This window comes from Heterodontus francisci, chromosome 10 (genome assembly GCF_036365525.1).
Source record: "Heterodontus francisci isolate sHetFra1 chromosome 10, sHetFra1.hap1, whole genome shotgun sequence".
NCBI lineage: Eukaryota > Metazoa > Chordata > Chondrichthyes > Heterodontiformes > Heterodontidae > Heterodontus > Heterodontus francisci.
Window position 1 is genome coordinate 15,833,911 of NC_090380.1, and position 19,772 is coordinate 15,853,682.

General features: G+C 42.7%; 1 protein-coding gene across 2 annotated transcripts in view; it reads left to right on the top strand.

Annotated features, from left to right (window-relative positions):
• Nucleotides 1–19,772, top strand: part of LOC137374307 (cilia- and flagella-associated protein 44) — a 283,090-nt gene that overhangs the window by 115,484 nt on the left and 147,834 nt on the right. For both annotated transcript variants that reach the window (XM_068040145.1, XM_068040146.1), the window contains exon 16: nt 3,338–3,583. In XM_068040145.1, coding sequence (XP_067896246.1) covers nt 3,338–3,583 — 246 coding nt within the window. The remainder of the gene's footprint in view (nt 1–3,337; nt 3,584–19,772) is intronic.

A 19,772-nucleotide genomic window follows, 5' to 3' on the forward strand; every position in this document is an offset into this window, starting at 1 on the left:
CTTGAGTACTATGTTCAGTTCTGGGCACCATGCCTTAGGAAGGATATATTGGCCTTGGAGGATGTGCAGCGTAGATTTACCAGAATGATAACTGAACTCCAAGTATTAAATTATGAGGCGAGATTACAAAAACGTCTTGGAATTTAGAAGGTTAAGGGGTGATTTGATCAAAGTTTTCAAGATATTCAGGGGAACTGTTAGGGTAGATAGCGGGAATTATTTTTGTTGGTTGGGGAGTATAGGACTAGGGGCATAGCCTTAAAATCAGGCTTCTACATGCAATAACAGGTCGAAGTTTGGAACCGCAAATGGCAGTTGATGCTGGTTAAATTGTTTTAAAGTCTGATATTGTTAGATATTTTGTTAACTAAAGATATTCAGGTATATAGTTTAGGTCATAGATCAGCCATGATCTCATTGAATGGCAGAACAGCCCTCTGGGACGAAATGGCCCCTCCTGTTCCTATGTTCCTTTGTTCTCAGCATATTTTGGTGGCTTGGACTTCTGTATAGGTAGCACAATACCGACATTTACTGAGGATGTTAAAGTAGGAGGATTGGCAAACAACAAGTAGTGTTTGAGATCTCAGGAGGATATAGACAGGTTAGTGGAATGGGAAGACAAGTGGCAGATGTAATTTAACCTGTATAAGTGTGAGTTTATATATTTTGGGAGGAAAACAAAATGGGAGTGTATACTGAATGGGAAAAAACATTAAAGGGTATGGATGCATATAAAGATCTTGGTGTTCAAATACAGAATTTCTTGAAATTGAATGTAGGTGGATCAAAGCATAAAAAAGGTCAACATTGTTTTGGGATCTACAGATAGGGAATAGTGTCAAGATTAAATTAACAATGATAAGTTTGTACTGAACATCCATGAAGTCATAGATGTACTGTGTGCAGTTTTGGGCCTTCATATTGAAGTGAAAGAGAGTGTAAAGCCTAGATTCACCTGGAAGTTGTCAGGATGGAAAACTCTAGTTATGAGGAAAGATTTGAGATATTGCATTATTTCTACTGGAGCAAATGCTAAGGGTATATGAAATAGTTGTTTTTTAAAATCATGACAGGAGATGTGGAAAGAGAAGTCCCATTTCATGGGATACTAGCACCAGTATTAGGAGATGAAGGAACTGTAGCATTGGGACAGGCTCCACTTGAATCGGGTTGGGACCAGCGTCCTCGTGAAAAGGACTTTAAACTAGTAATTTGGGAGGAGGGTTCTGTTGGAAAAGTATAGATAATAGTTCGATAACAAACAAAAGGGAAAAGAGTAAAGTAACAGTCAGAAATCGTGCTTTACGCACTACAGGTAAAGGGAAAACTAAAATATGTAAAATGGTTAAACGAGGAAAGAAAAATAAACGTGTGAGTAAAATAGTAGAGCAGAAGCACATAATAGGGTGTGTGGCCCAAATAAGTGTTCTTTCTACAAACACAGAGTATAAGAAACAAATTAAATGAATTGCAGGTGAAAATTCAACTTGGAGGGTATGACAAGGTAGCCATTACTGAGACTTGGCCAGCAATAGCATATAAAGGGTAAAAGTAAAAGAGTAGTAAGAGGGGTTGGGCCAATTAGGGACCAAAAAGGGGCTCTAGGAATGGAGGCAGAGGGCATGGCTGAGGTACTAAATAAAGTACTTTGCATCTGCCTTTACCAAGGAAGAAGATGCTGCTGAAGTCACAGTGGAAAAAAGAGCTGTTTGAGACACTGGATGGGCTAAAAATTGATTTTAAAAAAGGAGGTATTAGATAGGTTGACTGCACTTAAAGTTGATAAGTCACCAGGACCGGATGAAGTGCATCTGAGGATACAGACGGAAGTGAGGGAAATTGAGGCGGCACTGGCTGTAATATTCCAATCCTCTTTAGATACAGGGGTGGTGCCAGAGGACTGAAGAATTGCAAATGTTACACCCTTGTTCAAAAAAGGGTGTAAGGATAAGCCCAGTAACTACAGGCTAGTCAGTTTAACCTCGGTGGTGGGAAAGCTTTTAGAAATGAGAATCCGGGACAAAATTACCAGTCACTTGGACAAATGTGGATTAATTGAGGAAAGCCAGCCCAGATTTGTTAAAGGCAAATTGTGTTTAACTATCTTGATTGAATTTTTTGCTGAGGATAATGTGGTTGATGTGGTGTACATGGACTTCCAAAAGGCATTTTAAGTGCCACATAATAGGCTTGCCAGCAATGTTAAAGTCAATGGAATAAAAGGATGGATACAAAGTTGGCTGAGTAACAGGAAACAGAGAGTAGTAGTGAACAGTTATATTTCAGACCAGAGGAAGGTATACAGTGGGGTTCCCAGGTGTCGGTACTAGGACCACTGCTTTTCTTAATCTATATTAATGACCTAGACTTGGGTGCACAGGGCACAATTTCAAAATCTGCAGCTGACACAAAACTTGGAAATATTGTGAACTGTGAGGACGATAGTGATAGACTTCAAGAGGCCATAGGCAGGCTGGTGGAATTTGTGGACACATGGCAGATGAAAGTTATTGTGAAGTGATACATTTTTGAAGGAAGAATGATGAGAGGCAATATAAAATAAAGGCTACAATTCTAAAGGGGTTGCAGGAACAGAGTGACCTGAGGTTATAAGTGTGAGGGCAGGTTGAGAAAGTGGTTAAAAAGGCATACAGGATCCTGGGCTTTATAAATAGAGGCATATATAAAAGCAAGGAAGTTATGATGAATCTTTATAAAACACTGGTTTGTTCTCAACTGTTGTATTGTGTCTAATTCTGAGCATTGTATTCATTAACCACTTAGATGATTACAGCAAATTGGAGAGGGGAGCAGCCAGATCCAGTTGATAAGTGCTTTTTGTAGCACTGTTGTGAGTCAGGATGGACAGGAGTGCTTTCCCTGGCCCCTCAGTCAATCTCCCTGCCAATCTCCCTGTACATCATTGGGAGTTCCTGTTGATCGTGCCCGACTGACCCACGATTGTCATTGTGAGGGACCATTCCCAAGAGTCCCTGGTAGTGGCCTCCTGCTGTTGGTTTTCTTTCCTGGCTGATGGCCAGCTTGACAATTTGCCTGGCTGCCAGGCAGGAAACAGAAGAATAGAAGTATAATGAGGTCCTACCATTAAAGTGGCAGGACCTCCATATACCTGGCACTGCTGAATTTTTCCCATGATTCCCCACCCCCACTTAAATATTGGGGTCATTGTGTTGACTCTTAATGTCTTCTAGGCAACTAGAAATGGGCTCTGCTCGTGAAATCCATATCCTCAGAACAAAGTGTAATATTATTGTTTGGTAATAGACTGAGACTGTGTGTTTCTAATCATTACATTTATGACTGGTTATGGTAGAGAAATGCAGAGATTAAACGGAGGCAGGCGATAAAGGATCAAAAAGAGAAAGAAAAGCAAGAACGACTCCAAAAAAAGAAGGAAATGGTGGCAGAGAATCCAGAATTGGCCACTGAAGAAGAGGAAGAGGAGGAAGAGGAGGAAGAAGAGGAGGAGGAGGAACTCCCAATGATGTACATTCCACTTGAACCAAGCGCCATATTGTGTGGTTTCTACTCAAAACCAGGGGCATTCTGGTTGTCTGTGGTAAGTTCTAATTATCATAACAAACTGAGTTGGACAAACAAATTCCTAAGGTTTAAGGTGCCCGTTAACTAAATATTTAGTTATTTGAAAAGGCCTTGGAGAGGTTGCAGAAGAAATGTACCAAAATGACACCTGGGATAAGGGACTTCAGTCATGTGGAGAGACAAGAGAAACTGGTGGTGTTCTCCTTAGAGCAAATGAGGTTCAAGGAAATTAAACAGAGGTGTTATTCATAATTTTGATAGAGTAAATAAGAACAAACTGTTCCAAAGCCAGAAGGGTCAGTAACCAGAGGACACAGATTTATGCTAATTGACAGTAATTCTTTTTCAAAGAGTTGGCACAGTCTTGATGGGTTGAATGGACTCCTTCTGTTCTGTAAGATTCTATGATTCTATTTGCTACTTCTTTGTACGCTGCCATTGTTGAAGTGCTTTAGATATCTTGTGCATAATTCTGAAATCTGTATAAAGTCCTTCATCTAGGCCCAGAAATTTATTTTGAGTTCTCCCTCTTTGGCAGCGGTGGTTTGGGGGAAACTCCTTTGATGTGTGTAAAAGCGATTTCCACTGATCTTCCCTGGAAGTTATGGTGGTGGAGTAGGAGAATCCTGAGGAATTTGCCATCCAATGTGTGTGGTAAAATGGATATCGCAGTTTAAAATTTCACACACAAAGTGCATCACACTTTCAAAAGATGCCACTCAGATGATTGGCTCAATTGACCGCTATCTGTTAAGTACTTTATATTTCTGTGTAAATATCACCAATATCAGATGAAATTCTTTGCAGACAAGTGTAAGGTGCTTCATAAAGAAACTCCATGAATGGGTTTGAACTAATTGAGAAAGACTTCAGAGCCTTCACAGACCCAACACTACACAACTAGTGCAGAGCAGCATTTGACAACGACAACACAATATGGGACTCCACAGCTAGAACAACAGAGTTGGAGGATGTGATGAGACATGTAGAGGGTGGTGGTGGATTGTGCTTTGAGTACTGTTTTCACTCTAGTGACTGAGGTACAGGGGAGACATTTTGGAGTTGGAGGCAGTCCCATCAATGACAAACCAGAATTCCACCCAAAATAAGCCAGTAAAACTAATTTTTGTATCAAAGCTATCATCAGAAACAAACAAAGCTGGAAAATGAATGATTAAATTTCTCCTATAATTTTTGGTCACCTTTTTCTTTCAGCCAATGAAGTACTTTTGAAGGGTAGTCACTTGTAATGTAGGAAACGCACAAGCAATGGTAGGCAGAACACCCTCCTGTCAGAGGCTATTAGGAACGACTGAGTAGAAGTGTCCGTTGGTTGTTGGACTAGATTAGAAAAATATGTCAGAACTCAGGAAGATAGCAGAGTTAAGACTGTGCCCAATTTGCTTATTGGCCATAGGATGCATTGCAAAAGGCCTTTATCAACTTGATGCAACTTCATTGAGGCTGGACACAAAGCATGACTCAACACTTCAGCTGTTGTGTATGCTGGAGATCATATTTTGTCCTCCTAAACACAATACTGTGGGGACTTAGGATATGTCAAGCAACTATCTTAAGGGTAGTGTTACGACCGCGGCAGGAGCAACGCACTGTCAGTTCAGTCCTGTCAATTCCCAGGTCGCAGCATATTATTAAACTTTCATACCCAATTGGAAAACAGCCAAATTAAACACACTAGTAACCCCAGAATGAAACAGACCAAACCAGGTATCTTTAGACAGCAACAAATTAACTATTTATTAAAAATACTAAATCTTAAACACTATTAAGATAAACCTATGTCTAAAGACCTTATAACTTCTTATTCTAATCTAACTTCCCCATTCGCACACATACATTCAAAAATAACAATAGTTAACCCTTTTTTTTAAAAGTGGAGTTTTCATGTGGATTTGATGAAAATAGTTCTTCAGTAGATAGGCATTCAAGTCTTCAGCTGCAGCAAGCATTAAACAGTTCTTTGAACGATGAGCACAGCAATACAAACAGTTTCTTGAAAAGAAGGCTTTTCTTCCTTAATCAGGGAAGTAACTGGCTTGTAGCTCCTTGTAGAATTTCTGCTGAGAGAGAATAAACAGCTCCTTTCTCTTCAGTACGCCTCACTGGAAAATCTCTCTAAACTAACAGATTTCAGCCGGTTTCTGCCAGTTTTACACACAGCCAAGTGGAAACATTACCATGTGACCCTTCTTTCCCTTTCCTGCTGTTGCCCAGGGTAACAAAAATGCAGTTGTGGCACACTGTGTCTCAGAAATTCCAGAACTCTTTCTCCCTTAAAGGTGTACTGTTTTTAACAAACACTTTTTTGTAATCCGAGGAGAAAAATAATTACAAGTCCGTGACACCTCCGCCCTTGGCAAAATGAAATGCCATTCTTAAAAATGCATTTCATTACAATGCAAAAAAAAAAATAGAAATTGGGAAAGAAGCACTCAAACATTTTCTCATATTCACACACCATTCACTCTACTGATAATTTCCAGCATTTTCTTTATACCATTGTCATCCATATAAGCTGACATGGTTAAATTCATGACAAGGTGTCAGCGATAATATTTTTCCCCGAACGATGTATAATTTTTAGATGTTAAGGCTGTAACAACAAACTCCATCTAAATATTCCAGACTTTCAGTTTTTAAATCTTTCCATAAACGTTAATGGGTTATGGTCAGTGTATATTAGTATTTCTTTATAGTCCTGGCGGACATATACTTCAAAATGTTTGAGAGCCAGCAAAAGTCCTAATGTTTATTTTTCCACAATGGTTCACTTTTTTTGATGACAATTTAGTTTTCTTGAAGAGTACCCTACTGGCTTCTCTATGCCCGATTCGTCACCCTGCAATAGGACTGCAACAACCCTCAGGTCACTCGCATCAACTGCTATTTTAAAGGGTTTAACGAAATTTGGAGCAGCCAACACTGGTTCATTAGCTAAGATCACCTTTAGCTTTTCAAAAGCTGCCTGGCATTAATCTGACCATACTACTTGGTTTTTCTTTTTTTTGTAGCAAATCGGTTAATGGAGCAGCCACACTCCTAAAATGTCGTGCAAATTTCCGGTAAAAACATCATTATTTTCCATTTAGATTTAGGGATAGGGAACTCTACTAAGGCTTGTACCTTTGCCGTTTTTGGCAATACCTGTTCTTGCCCCACTTTGTGTCTGAGGTAAATTACTCTTGCTTTTCCGAATTTGCCAGATTTATCACAAAGTCCACTGCTTGTAACTTTTTAAACAGAATTTTTAGCTGGTTTAAGTATTCTTGCCAAATGTTACTGTATATTAGGACATCATCGAGATACACTACACAGTTGGGAACACTGGCTACTACCTGATTCATTCATCTTTGAAAAGCGGCTGGGGCATTTTGTTTAGCCCGACTGGCATTACCCGGCACTGATAAAGACGGTCAGGTGTTACAAAAGCTGATATCTCTTTAGCTTGAAGAGTGAAAGGAACTTGCCAGTATCCCTTTAACAAGTCGATCTTGGTAAGAAATCTAGCACTGTCCACTCTGTCGATACAGTCTTCTTAACACAGAATTGGGTAAGAGTCTGCCTTCGTTACCGCATTGACCTTTCTGTAGTCTATACAAAACCTGGTTGACCTGTCAGGTTTAGGTATTAGAACTATTGGTGAACTCCAGCTACTTTGATTAGGTTTGATCAAATTGTTTTCCAGCATGCATTGGATCTCTGCTTTTACTTGGGCCTGTTTGTCCAGACTCGAGCGGTAAGGATGTTGTTTTAAAGGAACAGTTCCCCCTAAAGGCCTGCTACCCAACCCGAACCCGACGGTACCCGATGACATGTGTCGGGTCGGTTCGTTCTTCCGGGTCCGGCTTTCGGGCTCGGGTCGGGTCGGACACGCACAGTACTCTACAGACTCTGAGTTTGTGCAGTGAGCGACTCTATGATGTCATCGTGCTCATGCTGCAGCATCCTTCCAAAAATGATAACTACAGAGTGCACTATGGTCGGGTTGGGCGCAGGTCAGGTCGGGTTGGGCGTGGGAAAAAAATAGAAGGATTTGGGCCTGGTCAGGCTCGGGTCCGATGTGGTTCTGCCGGGTTCGGGTAGTTTTTTTTCCAGACCCGAGCAGGCCTTTAGTTCCCCCTTTATCCACATGTGTGGCTAAGGTTGTACATCCCGGCTTATCCCTACAAACTCTTTTAAATGTTGTGAAAAGCCTGGTTAGGTCTTCACGTTATTTTGCCTCTAAGTGCAAAAGCATGTTGTCCAATTTTCCTAGCCATTCTGCATTTGCCAATCTGATAGTTGGAGGTTCAATCTGAGAATTTTCTAGGCCTGCTTCTGCCTCATCCTCACTATCCTTTTCCTTCTCAGCAGTCCCCATTACCTGACGTACCTGTTCTAGCTTATCCTCCTCCCTGCGATAATATTGCTTTAACATATTGATGCAACACAACCGGTTCTTCTTTTGGTGATCAGGAATGTCAATCAAGTAATCTACCTTACCCACTGTTTTGAACACTCTATATGGGTTACTGAACTGTGCTTCTAATGGTTCTCCCTGTAACGGTAGCAACAACAATACTTCATCTCCTGGTTGAAAATCGTGGGCTTTTGCATTCTTGTCTGCCCATTTTTTTCATATTGGCTTGGGATGCTTTAAGGTGTTCCTGAGCCACACTGCAAGCTTTCGTGAGCCTTTCCTGGAACACAGATACATAGTTCAATATCGAAGATTCATTCTTTTGTTCCAAGAATCTGTCTTTAATGAGTTTTAGAGGACCTCATACATCATGTCTGTAAACCAATTCGAAAGGACTGAAGCCTGTAGACTCATTCAGTGAGTCTCTGGTGGCAAATAAAAGAAGGTCTTTATCCCAGTCATGCGGATATTTGTGAAAGTATGTTCTAACCATTGTTTTGAGAATTTGGTGGTATCTCTCTAAAGCTCCCTGTTTCTGTGGGTGATATGCTGAAGATTTCAACCAACTAATCCCTAAATTGCCCATGACTTCTTGAAATATCTTAGACCTGAAATTAGAACCTTGATCCGATTGAACTTGAAGTGGTAACCCATATGGCATAAAGAATTGGGCTAACTTTTCTACTACTATTCTAGCAGTAATTGTCCTCAAAGGAATGGCCTCTGGAAATCGAGTAGCCATATCCATGATAGTACGTATGTATTGATGTCCCGCTTTTGTTTTTGGCACAGTCTACCAATATCCTGATAAATGATTCCTCAGTCACTGATATGGGAACTAGTGGTGCCGGTTTTATGGTAGGTTCCGTTTTTCCCACCATTTGGCATGTATGGCATGTCCTACAAAATTGTCTCACATTCTTTGTAAGACCTGGTCAGTAATAATGTTGGCTTATATGTGATTTGGTCTTCCAAATTCCCCTATGTCCTGCAAAAGGAATGTCATGTCATAATCCCTGCCGATATTTAAGTGATACCACTATCTGTTCAATAACTGTCCAGTCTTCGTCCGCAGGTCTATGAGGCAGTTTCCATTTCCTACTCAAAACCCTGCTTGCCATATACCAGCTTCTGAAATTCCTTTTGCCTCAACTTCTATCAGAGCCATCTGTGCCATTTGGTATATCTCTGGATCAGCTTGCTGTGTTGCAATGATAGAAAATTTGTTAAACATCTCATTTGGATTATCTAAATCCCCAAATAAGGTTTCAGATACTTGTGTATCTGTTTGTGGTACCACCTTTACCTCCTACAATGGATCCTGTTTAGCCATTGCTCAGGTGACTACACATGCAGGAAATATTCCTGGAACTTGTTCCTGTAATTACTCAGTTTCCCTAACTTCACTTGGTTCCTCTGTAATTATAGGAGAAACTGATACTTTTGATCCAACCAAATCATTTCCTAGGAGTAGATCAATTCCCTCTACTGGCAAACTGTGGACAACTCCTACAGTTACCATCCCAGATATTAAGTCACTCTCCACTTTATATAAAGGTACAGGTAGATACTCCCGCCAACTCCATTAACTAAAACTTTAGCGTTCAAGGCACTCTCTGGTGGAAACCTTATATCCTTCCCCAGCAAGAGTGTTTGGGTTGCTGCTGTATCCCTGAGTATAATAGGATTTTCTGCCTCACTTACAGGATATGGAGTTACTTTCCTCTTTGACAAAAATTCATTATCACTTTCAGGTATCTTATTCTTAACCTCTACACTCATTTTAGTTTTTGCATCTGGCTTGCAGCTGTTGTTAAAGCTGTAGCCTGGTCTGTTATACTCTCAGTCAGTCTTTTCCTCTACATTAGCTTTGCGTACCCCAACAAATCCTATGAGTTTACCTCGCAATTTCCAACATTTTGAACGAAGATGACCCGCTTTTTGGCAATGATAACACTTTGGCTTGCGAACCTCACTTCTACACTCAGCACCTTCCTTTCTGGCACGAGGACGTGATCCTGGGGCTTTTGTGGCTGTTCTTGCTGTGTCCGGCTACTTGCCTTACTTTTGCTCTCCCACCTTCGGGTTTCTGGGGATGATGGACAAAAGGTTTTGGCTTATTCACAAACTCAAAATCATCAGCAATTTCTGCTGCTTGCCTAGCTTTCAAAACTTTCAGGTTATCTACATGAGTTCTCACAACTGAAGAAATTGAATTTTTAAATTCTTCGAAGAGACTCAACTCTCGAAGGTTCTCATACGTGGTTTCCAGCTTTAATGCCCATACCCAACGGTCAAAGTTAATTTGCTTCACCCTCTCAAATTCTATGTTCGTCTGCCCAGCCAATCTCCGTAAGTTCCAAAACTTCTGATGATAAGCTTCAGGGAATAAACTCATACACAGCGAGAATAGCCTTTTTTGCCATCTCATAATCTGCAGAAGCCTCTTCAGGAAGCATGGCATAAACTTCATGAGCTTTGCCTGCCAAGCTGCTTTGCATAAGCAGTGTTCAGCTTTCCTTCGGCCATTTCATCTGTCTGGCTGTTTTTTCAAAAGATATGAAAATTGCCTCTTCGCCCCTTTCTTTAAACTTAGGAAGAGCTTGTATAAATTTAAACAGCTGGGTCCTGAGCTGAATTCAGATTCTTCCTGACCTGAATTTTCGCTGGAGTCAAGACTACCCCTTTGTCTTAATTCCATCTCTTTTAACTTAAATTCCCTCCCTTTTCTTTCACTTTCTGTTTGAAATTTTCTCTCTTTCTCCCATTCAAGTTTTCTTATTGCTACGGTTTTTCATTTTCCTGTTGAAGCTCCAGTTTTTTCATTTCTAACTGAATTTTGGCTAATTCCACTGCATTATTCTCTGACTGACTACCTTCTTGTTCCTCATCTTCTTCTTTTTCTAATTCCAGATGTTGGGCTATTAGGTCAATTATCACTGCTTTTTTGGCACCTGATTTCAATTCTAACCCCAATTTTGCTGCCAATTCTTTTAGTTTATTCTTAGTTAAAGTTACCAAGTCACTGAGGGAAACATTCTCCTTTCCCAAAAACTCTGCTGCAACTGCTAATGCCAGTCTGATGATATAGAATCATAGAGTTATACAGCACAGGCTGCCCAGTCTGAAAGTGAAGGAGAGGGAGTCCCTGATTGCTACTATTTAAAGAATGAGGTACTGGTGAGGAAATGGAGTTCTCCTCACAGGCCTGAGAGCAAGGAGTGGATTGTAGTTCACCAGTTAGTGGTGCCACAGAGGTACCAGGGAGAAATACTAAGAAGGGCCCATGAGTTTACAGTGGCTGTACATGCTGGTATACGAAAGACCAAAGTCCACATAAGACAGCAGTTTGACTGGCCAAAACTCCACAAAGATGTGGTGGAGTACTGCAGGAGTTGCCACATGTGCCAGGATGAGGGGAAACCCCAACCTACAGTGAAACCTGCACCCCTAAGTCCTGTACTGGTGTTAGGATGACCCTTCAGCAGAGGGCTGGTGAACTGTAAGGGACTCCTGCCGAGAACAAAAAAGGACAGGCTGGCACAAGGCTGGAAAAAGGTTAGATAGGGAAAAAGTGACCAAGAGGGCAGGTTAAAGACGTCTGGGAGGAATCTCGGATGAAAACCCCTACTGTCCGGTCAACCAACCCCAACAAATGTGAAAAATTAGACCCCACATCCTCCTACATAAATGCAGACACAAGAAGCGCCCCACCAGAGTTGCTAACAGCATTTACAGGAACCTGCAGAGATAAATAAAGACCTCTAGTGGGCAGAGAAACCATGAGGGTGATTCCTCACCTAGTCAAAGTGCCACAGGGGAGTGCAGTAGAGTCTGCACAAATAGCTGAAGGCAGGAATGTCCCAAAGAACAAAGGGGAGATTAACAAAGAATCCTCCCCCACAATCAGAGAAAAAGGGAAGCACCCATCCCCTGAAGTCAAAAGCCTTTGCATGACTCAGCAAAACACTGAAAAAGAGTTCAGGATAGAGCTGCCCACTACTGACTCTCTTGGAAAAAATTCCAATTTAGGGATAATTAATTCTAACTGCCCCCTCCCTTGGCAGACCTCAACAGGAACAAAGATTAGGCAGTCATGGTAATGGGCGAACTGAAGAAATACTTCCCCAAAGAGGCACATGTTTCCTGGGATGCCAAAAACGGGGCAATTAAAGCACCAAGAAAAGACCGGGAATTTTAATAAGCTTTAAGATTTATGAATGAATGGAAAAGAATGAGAGAAATTCGTCTTTTTTTCTGTATCTTATATTTTCTCTCCACCCTTTTAATGAAATGTGCTTTTCTCAAATCGCATTTCATTCTCCTGGGTGTGGAGGTATCATGCAGGCCAAAACCCACTGAAGACACTTGAACCTCAAGAAAGAAAAGTCTCCTACTGTGAACAAGATTTAAGAAGAATACTGGGCCCCAATGACCTACAAACAAGGACTCTACATTGAGCTTTAAGAACCATAACAACAAGCTATTCCACTTTATTTTTCTTCTGCTCTTTTCTGTCTCTATTTGCATATGTGTATCACATATGCATGCTAGAGTGGGCACGTCGTGTATCTGTCGGCCTCAACTGAATTAGAGTTTAAGTTTAATAAATTTCAACTTTTCTTCTTTAAGCCTATGAAAGCCTGTTTGTGCTGGTTTCTTTGCCTTATAATTGGAAAGCGATGAACAAGGATTCACCAAGGGCGGGGGGTTGGTGGGGGGTTCAAAACACAGCGTGTTTAAAAATAAAACTCTGTTACAGTAAGACAGGTGAAGGCTGAAAGGGAACCCTAGACCTCTTTCTCACCTGGTCGTAACAAACCCCAGAGTGAAACAGACCAACCAGGTATCTTTAGACAACAACAAATTAACTATTTATGAAAAAACTAAATCGTAAACACTGTTAAGATAAACCTATGTCAAAAAACCTTATAGGGCGGCACAGTAGCGCAGTGGTTAGCACCGCAGCCTCACAGCTCCAGCGACCCGGGTTCAATTCCGGGTACTGCCAGTGTGGAGTTTGCAAGTTCTCCCTGTGTCTGCATGGGTTTCCTCCGGGTGCTCCGGTTTCCCCCCAAAGCCAAAAGACTTGCAGGTTGATAGGTAAATTGGCCATTATAAATTGCCCCTAGAATAGGTAGGTGGTAGGGGAATATAGGGACAGGTGAGGATGTGGTAGGAATATGGGATTAGTGTCGGATTAGTATAAAATGGGTGGTTAATAGTCGGCACAGACTCGGTGGGCCGAAGGGCCTGTTTCAGTGCTGTATATCTAAATCTAAAAAAAACTTCTTATTTTAATCTAACTCCCCCATCACACACATACATTCAAAAATAACAGTAGTTAGCCGTTTTTTAAAAAGTGGAGTTTTTAAAATTAGCTGTCTCTTAAGAATAAATAAAATAAGTATGTTTTTCTGGATTATATTCCCAGTGGATGAGGTATTCTAATGTGAAAATAGTCAAAGGCCATTTGAAGTCTTCATGTGGATTTGATGAAAATAGTCCTTCAGTAGATAGGCATTCAAGTTTTCAGCTGCAGCAAGCATTAAACAGTTCTTTGAACGATGAGCACAGCAATACAAACAGTTCCTTGAAAGAAAAGGCTTTTCTTCCTTAATCAGGGAAGTAACTCGTTTTTCGCTCCTTGTAGAATTTCTGCTGAGAGAGAATAAACCGCACCTTTCTCTTCAGTACGCCCCCCTGGAAAATTTCTCTCAACTAACTGGTTTCAGCCAGTTTCTGCCAGTTTTACGCACAGCCAAGTGGAAAATTACCATGTGACCTCTCTCTCTCTCTCTTTCCTGCTGCTGCCCAGGGTAAAAAAATGCAGCTGTGGCACACTGTGTCTCAGAAATTCCAGAACTTTTTCTCCCTTTAAAGGTGTACTGTTTTTAACAAAGTCTTCAGGCACACAGTTTTTTTTTCAATCCGAGGAGAAAAATAATTACAAATCCGTGACAGTAGGAAATAGTAGAAGTTAGCTTATCTTGGATTTTAGGGAAGTTGTGAGTCGGGTGCCTTTGGGCTTGGTGGTGGACTTTGACTTTCCTGAATTCTGAAATTCAATGTAAAGTGGCACATCTGCAAAAAATATCGGCCAAAATGGTTCCGGCTACTTCTGGAGCAGCCCGTGGAAGCTTTTAGATTGGGCAGATTGTGGAGTCAAACAGTGTCTGTCGTGCACAAACTACCGTATTGGACATCACAGGTCCTGTTAACATCCTCTATTAATCATTCCCAACTGAACATGGGTTCAATTGCATGAGGGATCATCCTCCGCTGGCCCTGTTCTAAGGGATCACCATAGCACTATTTCAAAGAAGAACAGGGGAGTTGTCCCTGTGTCCTGGCGAATAGTTAACCCTCAATCGACATCAAAAAACAGATTATCTAGGCATTATCACATTGCTGTTTGTGGGAGTTTGCTGTGCGCATACTAGCTGATGTGTTTCCTACATTACAATAGTGCCTAAACTTCAGAAGTACTTCATTGGCTGTAAAGCATTTTGAGACGTCTGGTGGTCATGAAAGGGGCTATATAATTGCAAGTCTTTTTTTTTGCTAGTGCAGAGATCATGGAAGTACTGTGTTGAGTGTTATTGGAGGAGTTTGGAAACCTTTTGGATTGACAAGGGAGAGGTGCTGGACTTTGACAAGGAAGTCAGAGGAGTTGGAAGGTCTGTCAGAAGAAAACCTGCTTTCAATAATGGGGGCTATAGTTACAGTTCCTCTTGGGCTGCAGCCTAACTTGGGGATGAGCACAGGCAGTAGAGAGGGGAAGCTGTGTGCAGTGGGATGAGACGAGCTCTCAATCGAAGGCCCTACCCACCAAAAGTCTTCAGGGTGCACTTATTCTACCTTGACCTCAGCCAGGACCAGTGTCTCAGGTCCTACGTTAACCTCAGTCAGTACCAGTATCTTGGGCCCTACCTTGACCTCAGCCAGGACCAGTGTCTCAAGTCCTTCTTTAACCTCAGCCAGGACCAGTGTCTCAGGTCCTACGTTAACCTCAGTCAGTACCAGTATCTCAGGCCCTACCTTGACCTCAGCCAGGACCAGTGTCTCAGGTCCTTCTTTAACCTCAGCCAGGACCAATGTCTCAGGTCCTACTTTAACTTCAACTAGGACCACTGTCTCAGGTCCTACCTTGACCTCAGTCAGGACCAGTGTCTCAGGTCCTACCTTCACCTCAGGCAGGACCAGTGTCTCAGCAGCCAATGTTTCACCAAGGAGGTGGTAACTGAATGGTGCCTGCAGTTGCACAGCAGGGTGAGGAAAATGCTGCCAGTGGCCATGAAGATAACCATGACCATCAATTTCTAAGCCAGTGAATCCTTCCAGGTGTGAGCAGGCAATATTTGCAACATTTCAGTTTGCTGTGCATCGCTGCATCAGGGAGGTGACAGAGGCTCTGTACACAAGAAAAGGGGACTTCATTGTATTCTTCCTTAGCAGAGAGAAGCAGGAGGAGCAAGCATGTGGCTTTGCCAGGCTAGTGGGATTCCCAATAGTGCAGGGAGCCATCAAATGCATGCACTTGCCTTGGCAGGCCCCACATATTAATGGGGAGATGTACAGCAACTGCAAGGCTACCACTCCATGAACATGCAGTTTGCGTGCGACCATTTCCAGAAATCAGTGAATGCCCGCTATCTTGCTGCAGCCACAATGCATTCATCCTACAATGGTCAGCCGTTCCCACCATTTTTTTGCCACTGTGAAGAACCAGAGAGTGGCTGCTGGGTGGCAAGAGATTACCGCTCTACACCTGGCTCATGACTCCCCTCCATCACCTGACCACACTTGAACAGCACGCTTGCAATGAGAGGCAAGCTGCCATCAGGAATGTCATGGAGCAAACCATTAGCATCGTGAAACAGCATTTCCACTGCCTGGTCTATCGGTGGGGAGCCCTCTAGTACTTGCAGGAGCGTGTCTCTTAGTTCTTGGTGGTCTGCTTCTTCTATGACCTCACTCTCATGTATAAGATTTAATACGATAGGGGTGTTTTATACCCCCTTCTAAGTTGGGAACAGACTTGGCACCACAACAGCTTGTTATGAATCGACTTTATTGAGATAAAGATAAGGACAAGTTTGTTAAGTTTTCAGTTAAACCATAGTCACAAACTCTGGCAGTAATTAACAGTCTAACACAGATACTACCCGTATTAGCGACTGGACGGCAAAGCAAACGGCCCTTTCTCTTGCAGCTTTTGGTCTTAAAGTTTTTCGGTCGGTCTATCTCTCTCTCTTTTGTTGTTGTTCACAATTCTCTGCCATACAGTGTCAAAGACAAGACTTCTTCTATCCTGGTAGCTTTCCAGTTAACCCTCCCCTCTCCCAATCAATGATTAGTCTTGTATTACAGGATGCCTTTCTTGACCAACCAAGAATCGTTTTGTGATGGTTGCTAACCTTTCAGATTTATGCAAGTAGTACCCCTTTGTGTTGACTACTTTATCCCAATGCTTTTACATTTCGAGGATGCCTTTCTTACTATGAGGCAAATATACGCAGAAGCTGTTTTCACTTTCTGCTCTCAAGGTCTTAACCTTTTGCTGAAAGTTAAGCATTTTAAAACTTGACATAATCTCCCAGAATCTCCCTGCCTTGACATCTTGTCCATACTGTGCCCTATTTCCTAAGTTTTTCCACTTTATCATGCTACAAAGAAGGGTTTCGAATAAAGTTAAATGTTAGTTTATGATAGTAAGTTAGTTGTTAGTTTATAATAGCTGGATTTTAACAATTAGTACGCTGGTTAGTACCTTTTAGTAATCTAATAATCTTACACATGAGAGCGTAGCCCTTGCCACTAGGCCTTCGGAAGGCACCTCAGGGGAAGAGAAGGAGAAAGGGAGTAGGCATCCAGGACCCCTTCACTCCAGACAGACTGTTCATGAGCAGATACTGAGACTACGCTTCTCCTGAGATCTCATCCCAAATCATTGTTTCTCCACTATTCCACACCTTTCAGTTCATCTGCGTACCATCAAACTGTCTTCTTTGCCAAAATGGTAAAATAAGATGTTATGAAAGTGCTTCCATTTTATAACATTCTTTGAGGACTCATGTTTAAAAATTGTGGAAATTGATTCATTTGAAAGACTGAAGAGATTCCATAGGGACTGCTGTGAGAGCCTGTATGCCACTTTGAGCACTGGTATCCATAGCCATGATGACAGCAGTCTGAACCTGTATAGTACCAAGCTGGTCTTGCATGGCAGCAAGCATGAATCTCATGACTGCAGTCTGAGCTGCCACTGCAGCACTGAGACTTTGGTGGTTTCTCCCTATACTGCAATGGAAGCTGAGACAATGGCCACCAGGATCTGCATCAAAGTTGAGCCCACAAGTGCTGTCATTTAGTTGGCCACCTGTGAATCCCTGTGCCAAGTTGGAGCTGAATTTTTCCATGCTTCTTGACTGTGAAAGAGGCTGTGTGGCAGGATGAGGGTGAAGTGGGATTTGAGAAGGGACATAAGGCAAGCCATCATCCTGGATAGTCTTGGCAATGCCAGATGCAACAGACTGAAAGCTTCCATCAAAGCCTTCCTGAGACTTTTCCAGCAGCTCCTGTAACCTGGGTGTAGCTCCCCTTTAAGAGGAAGCAGGCTGCTTTTAAGAGGTGCCAGCTAGCTGTGCGTCGTGCTAACCACGCATGCACCCTGGGCCCCCGGCTGAACAAGCAGACAGTCATCAGTGCATTTAGTATTGGGCTGAATGCTTTAATCAATCTTTAGGAATGGGTCTGAATATTTTGCGGGCATGCTGTAATATCAGTTCCATCATGCTATTCAGTTGTAGGGGGGATGTGATGGTCTCCTGCCCTTAAGGGATACTGATGTTTTGGATTGTTATTGTGATGATCCCAGTGTTCCAGTTGTTAATTTTTCCTGGCCATCCCTGGTCCCTCTGTACTAGATGCACCTTTGGGGCTTATATTACCATTACCTTCTCATCTTTGTATGATTGGCATCCTTCCACCTATGAAAGATGATGAATACACAGCAAACAATCTATTTAGGTGGGGTGTCTTCTATTGGTTCATCTTTGCTGATGGCTGTGAAGGCCAATCCTTGATAGGCAGGTTCTGCCACAAGTGCTGTACGTGAAGCTGCCAAGTGAAACTGTGAGTTGTTGTTTTGAGCATTGGTGCCTGTTGTCAAGCTGCTGTAGCCACTGGCCGTTGTGGTAGTGCACACCAGTCCACATGATGTGCCGCCATTTCTCGCTTTCACCAGCTCGTGACTCCCATGTGCAATAGTCGACATTTAGGTCCTTCATGCCACACTTGCAAGTATCCTTGAAGCGGAGCTTTGGGCACCCCACTGGTCATCTGGCCCCGGCTACCTCACCGTACAGAAGATCCTTGGTTTTGCAATAATCTTCCATCCTGCAGATGTGTCTGGTCCACCGAAGCTGCCTTTAAGCTTGAGAATCTCCAGCTTTATCATTCACTGTTCTGCCTGAGATATTACATTGCAATGTTTAAGGAACTCTGTGTGCAAGACCTGGATAGCTGTCAGAAAGTATTCACTTAGTTTTCTAATTTATGTCCTTGTCCCTGAATTGTCTTCCCTGCATGCCATGTTTTGGTCTGGATAGTTTTAAATGGCAGGCAGCAGTGCTATGCTGGCCCTGTCATTGGAACTTGGTTCTGAATGAGCTTTGTGTTGCTGCGATGCTTGATCTAAGTGCTTTTGGTCAAATGTTCTGCTGTTGGCTTGTTGCAAGAAATGGCACTATCATTACAGTTCTCAATGTAGAGTATGATGAGGTGGGCCTTGGAAATGGGACATACTGTTTGACTGGGAATGGTGAGGATCTTGGGCTCTTCATCCTCTCTGGAGGAGACAACTGAATTTTCTGGGAACGGCATTCTCCGTCTTTGCTCTCTTGGTTTGGCTGCAAGATTGCTCTGAGTCCAATGGATAACAGTTCAGGGCCTCCACTTCCAAAGGAGCAACTGTTGGCATTGGTGTGAGGCTCTGTTTCTGGGTCACAGAGTGCTAGGAGCTCGTGCAAGTAACATTCGCACCACACAAGTGCCAGGCAATGACCATCTCCAACAAGAGAGAATCTAACCATCTCCCCTTGATATTTAATGGCATTATGATTGCTGAGTCCCCCACTATTAGCATCTTGGGGTTACCATTGAGCAGAAACTGAACTGGAGTAGCCATATAAATACCGTGGCTACAAGAGCAGGTCAGAGACTAGGAATCCTGCAGTGAGTAACTCACTTCCTGACTCCCCAAAGCCTGTCCACCATCTATAAGGCACAAGTCAGGAGTGTGATGGAATACTCTCCACTTGCCTGGATGGGTGCAGCTCCAAGAAGCTCGACACCATCCAGGACAAAGCAGCCCGCTTGATTGGCACCCCATCCACAAACATTCACTCCCTGCACCACCGACGCACAGTGGCAGCAGTGTGTACCATCTACAAGATGCACTGTAGCAACGCACCAAGGCTCCTTAGACAGCACCTTCCAAACCCACGACCTCCACCACCTAGAAGGCCAAGGGCAGCAGATGCACGGGATCGCTACAACCGGCAAGTTCCCCTACATGCCACACACCATCCTGACTTGGAACTATATTGCCGTTCCTTCACTATCGCTGGGTCAAAATCCTGGAACTCCCTCCCTAACAGCACTGTAGGTCTACCTGCCCCAAATGGACTGCAGCGGTTCAAGAAGGCAGCTCACCACCACCTTCTCAAGGGCAATTAGGGATAGGCAATAAATGCTGGCCTCGCCAGCGACGCCCACATTC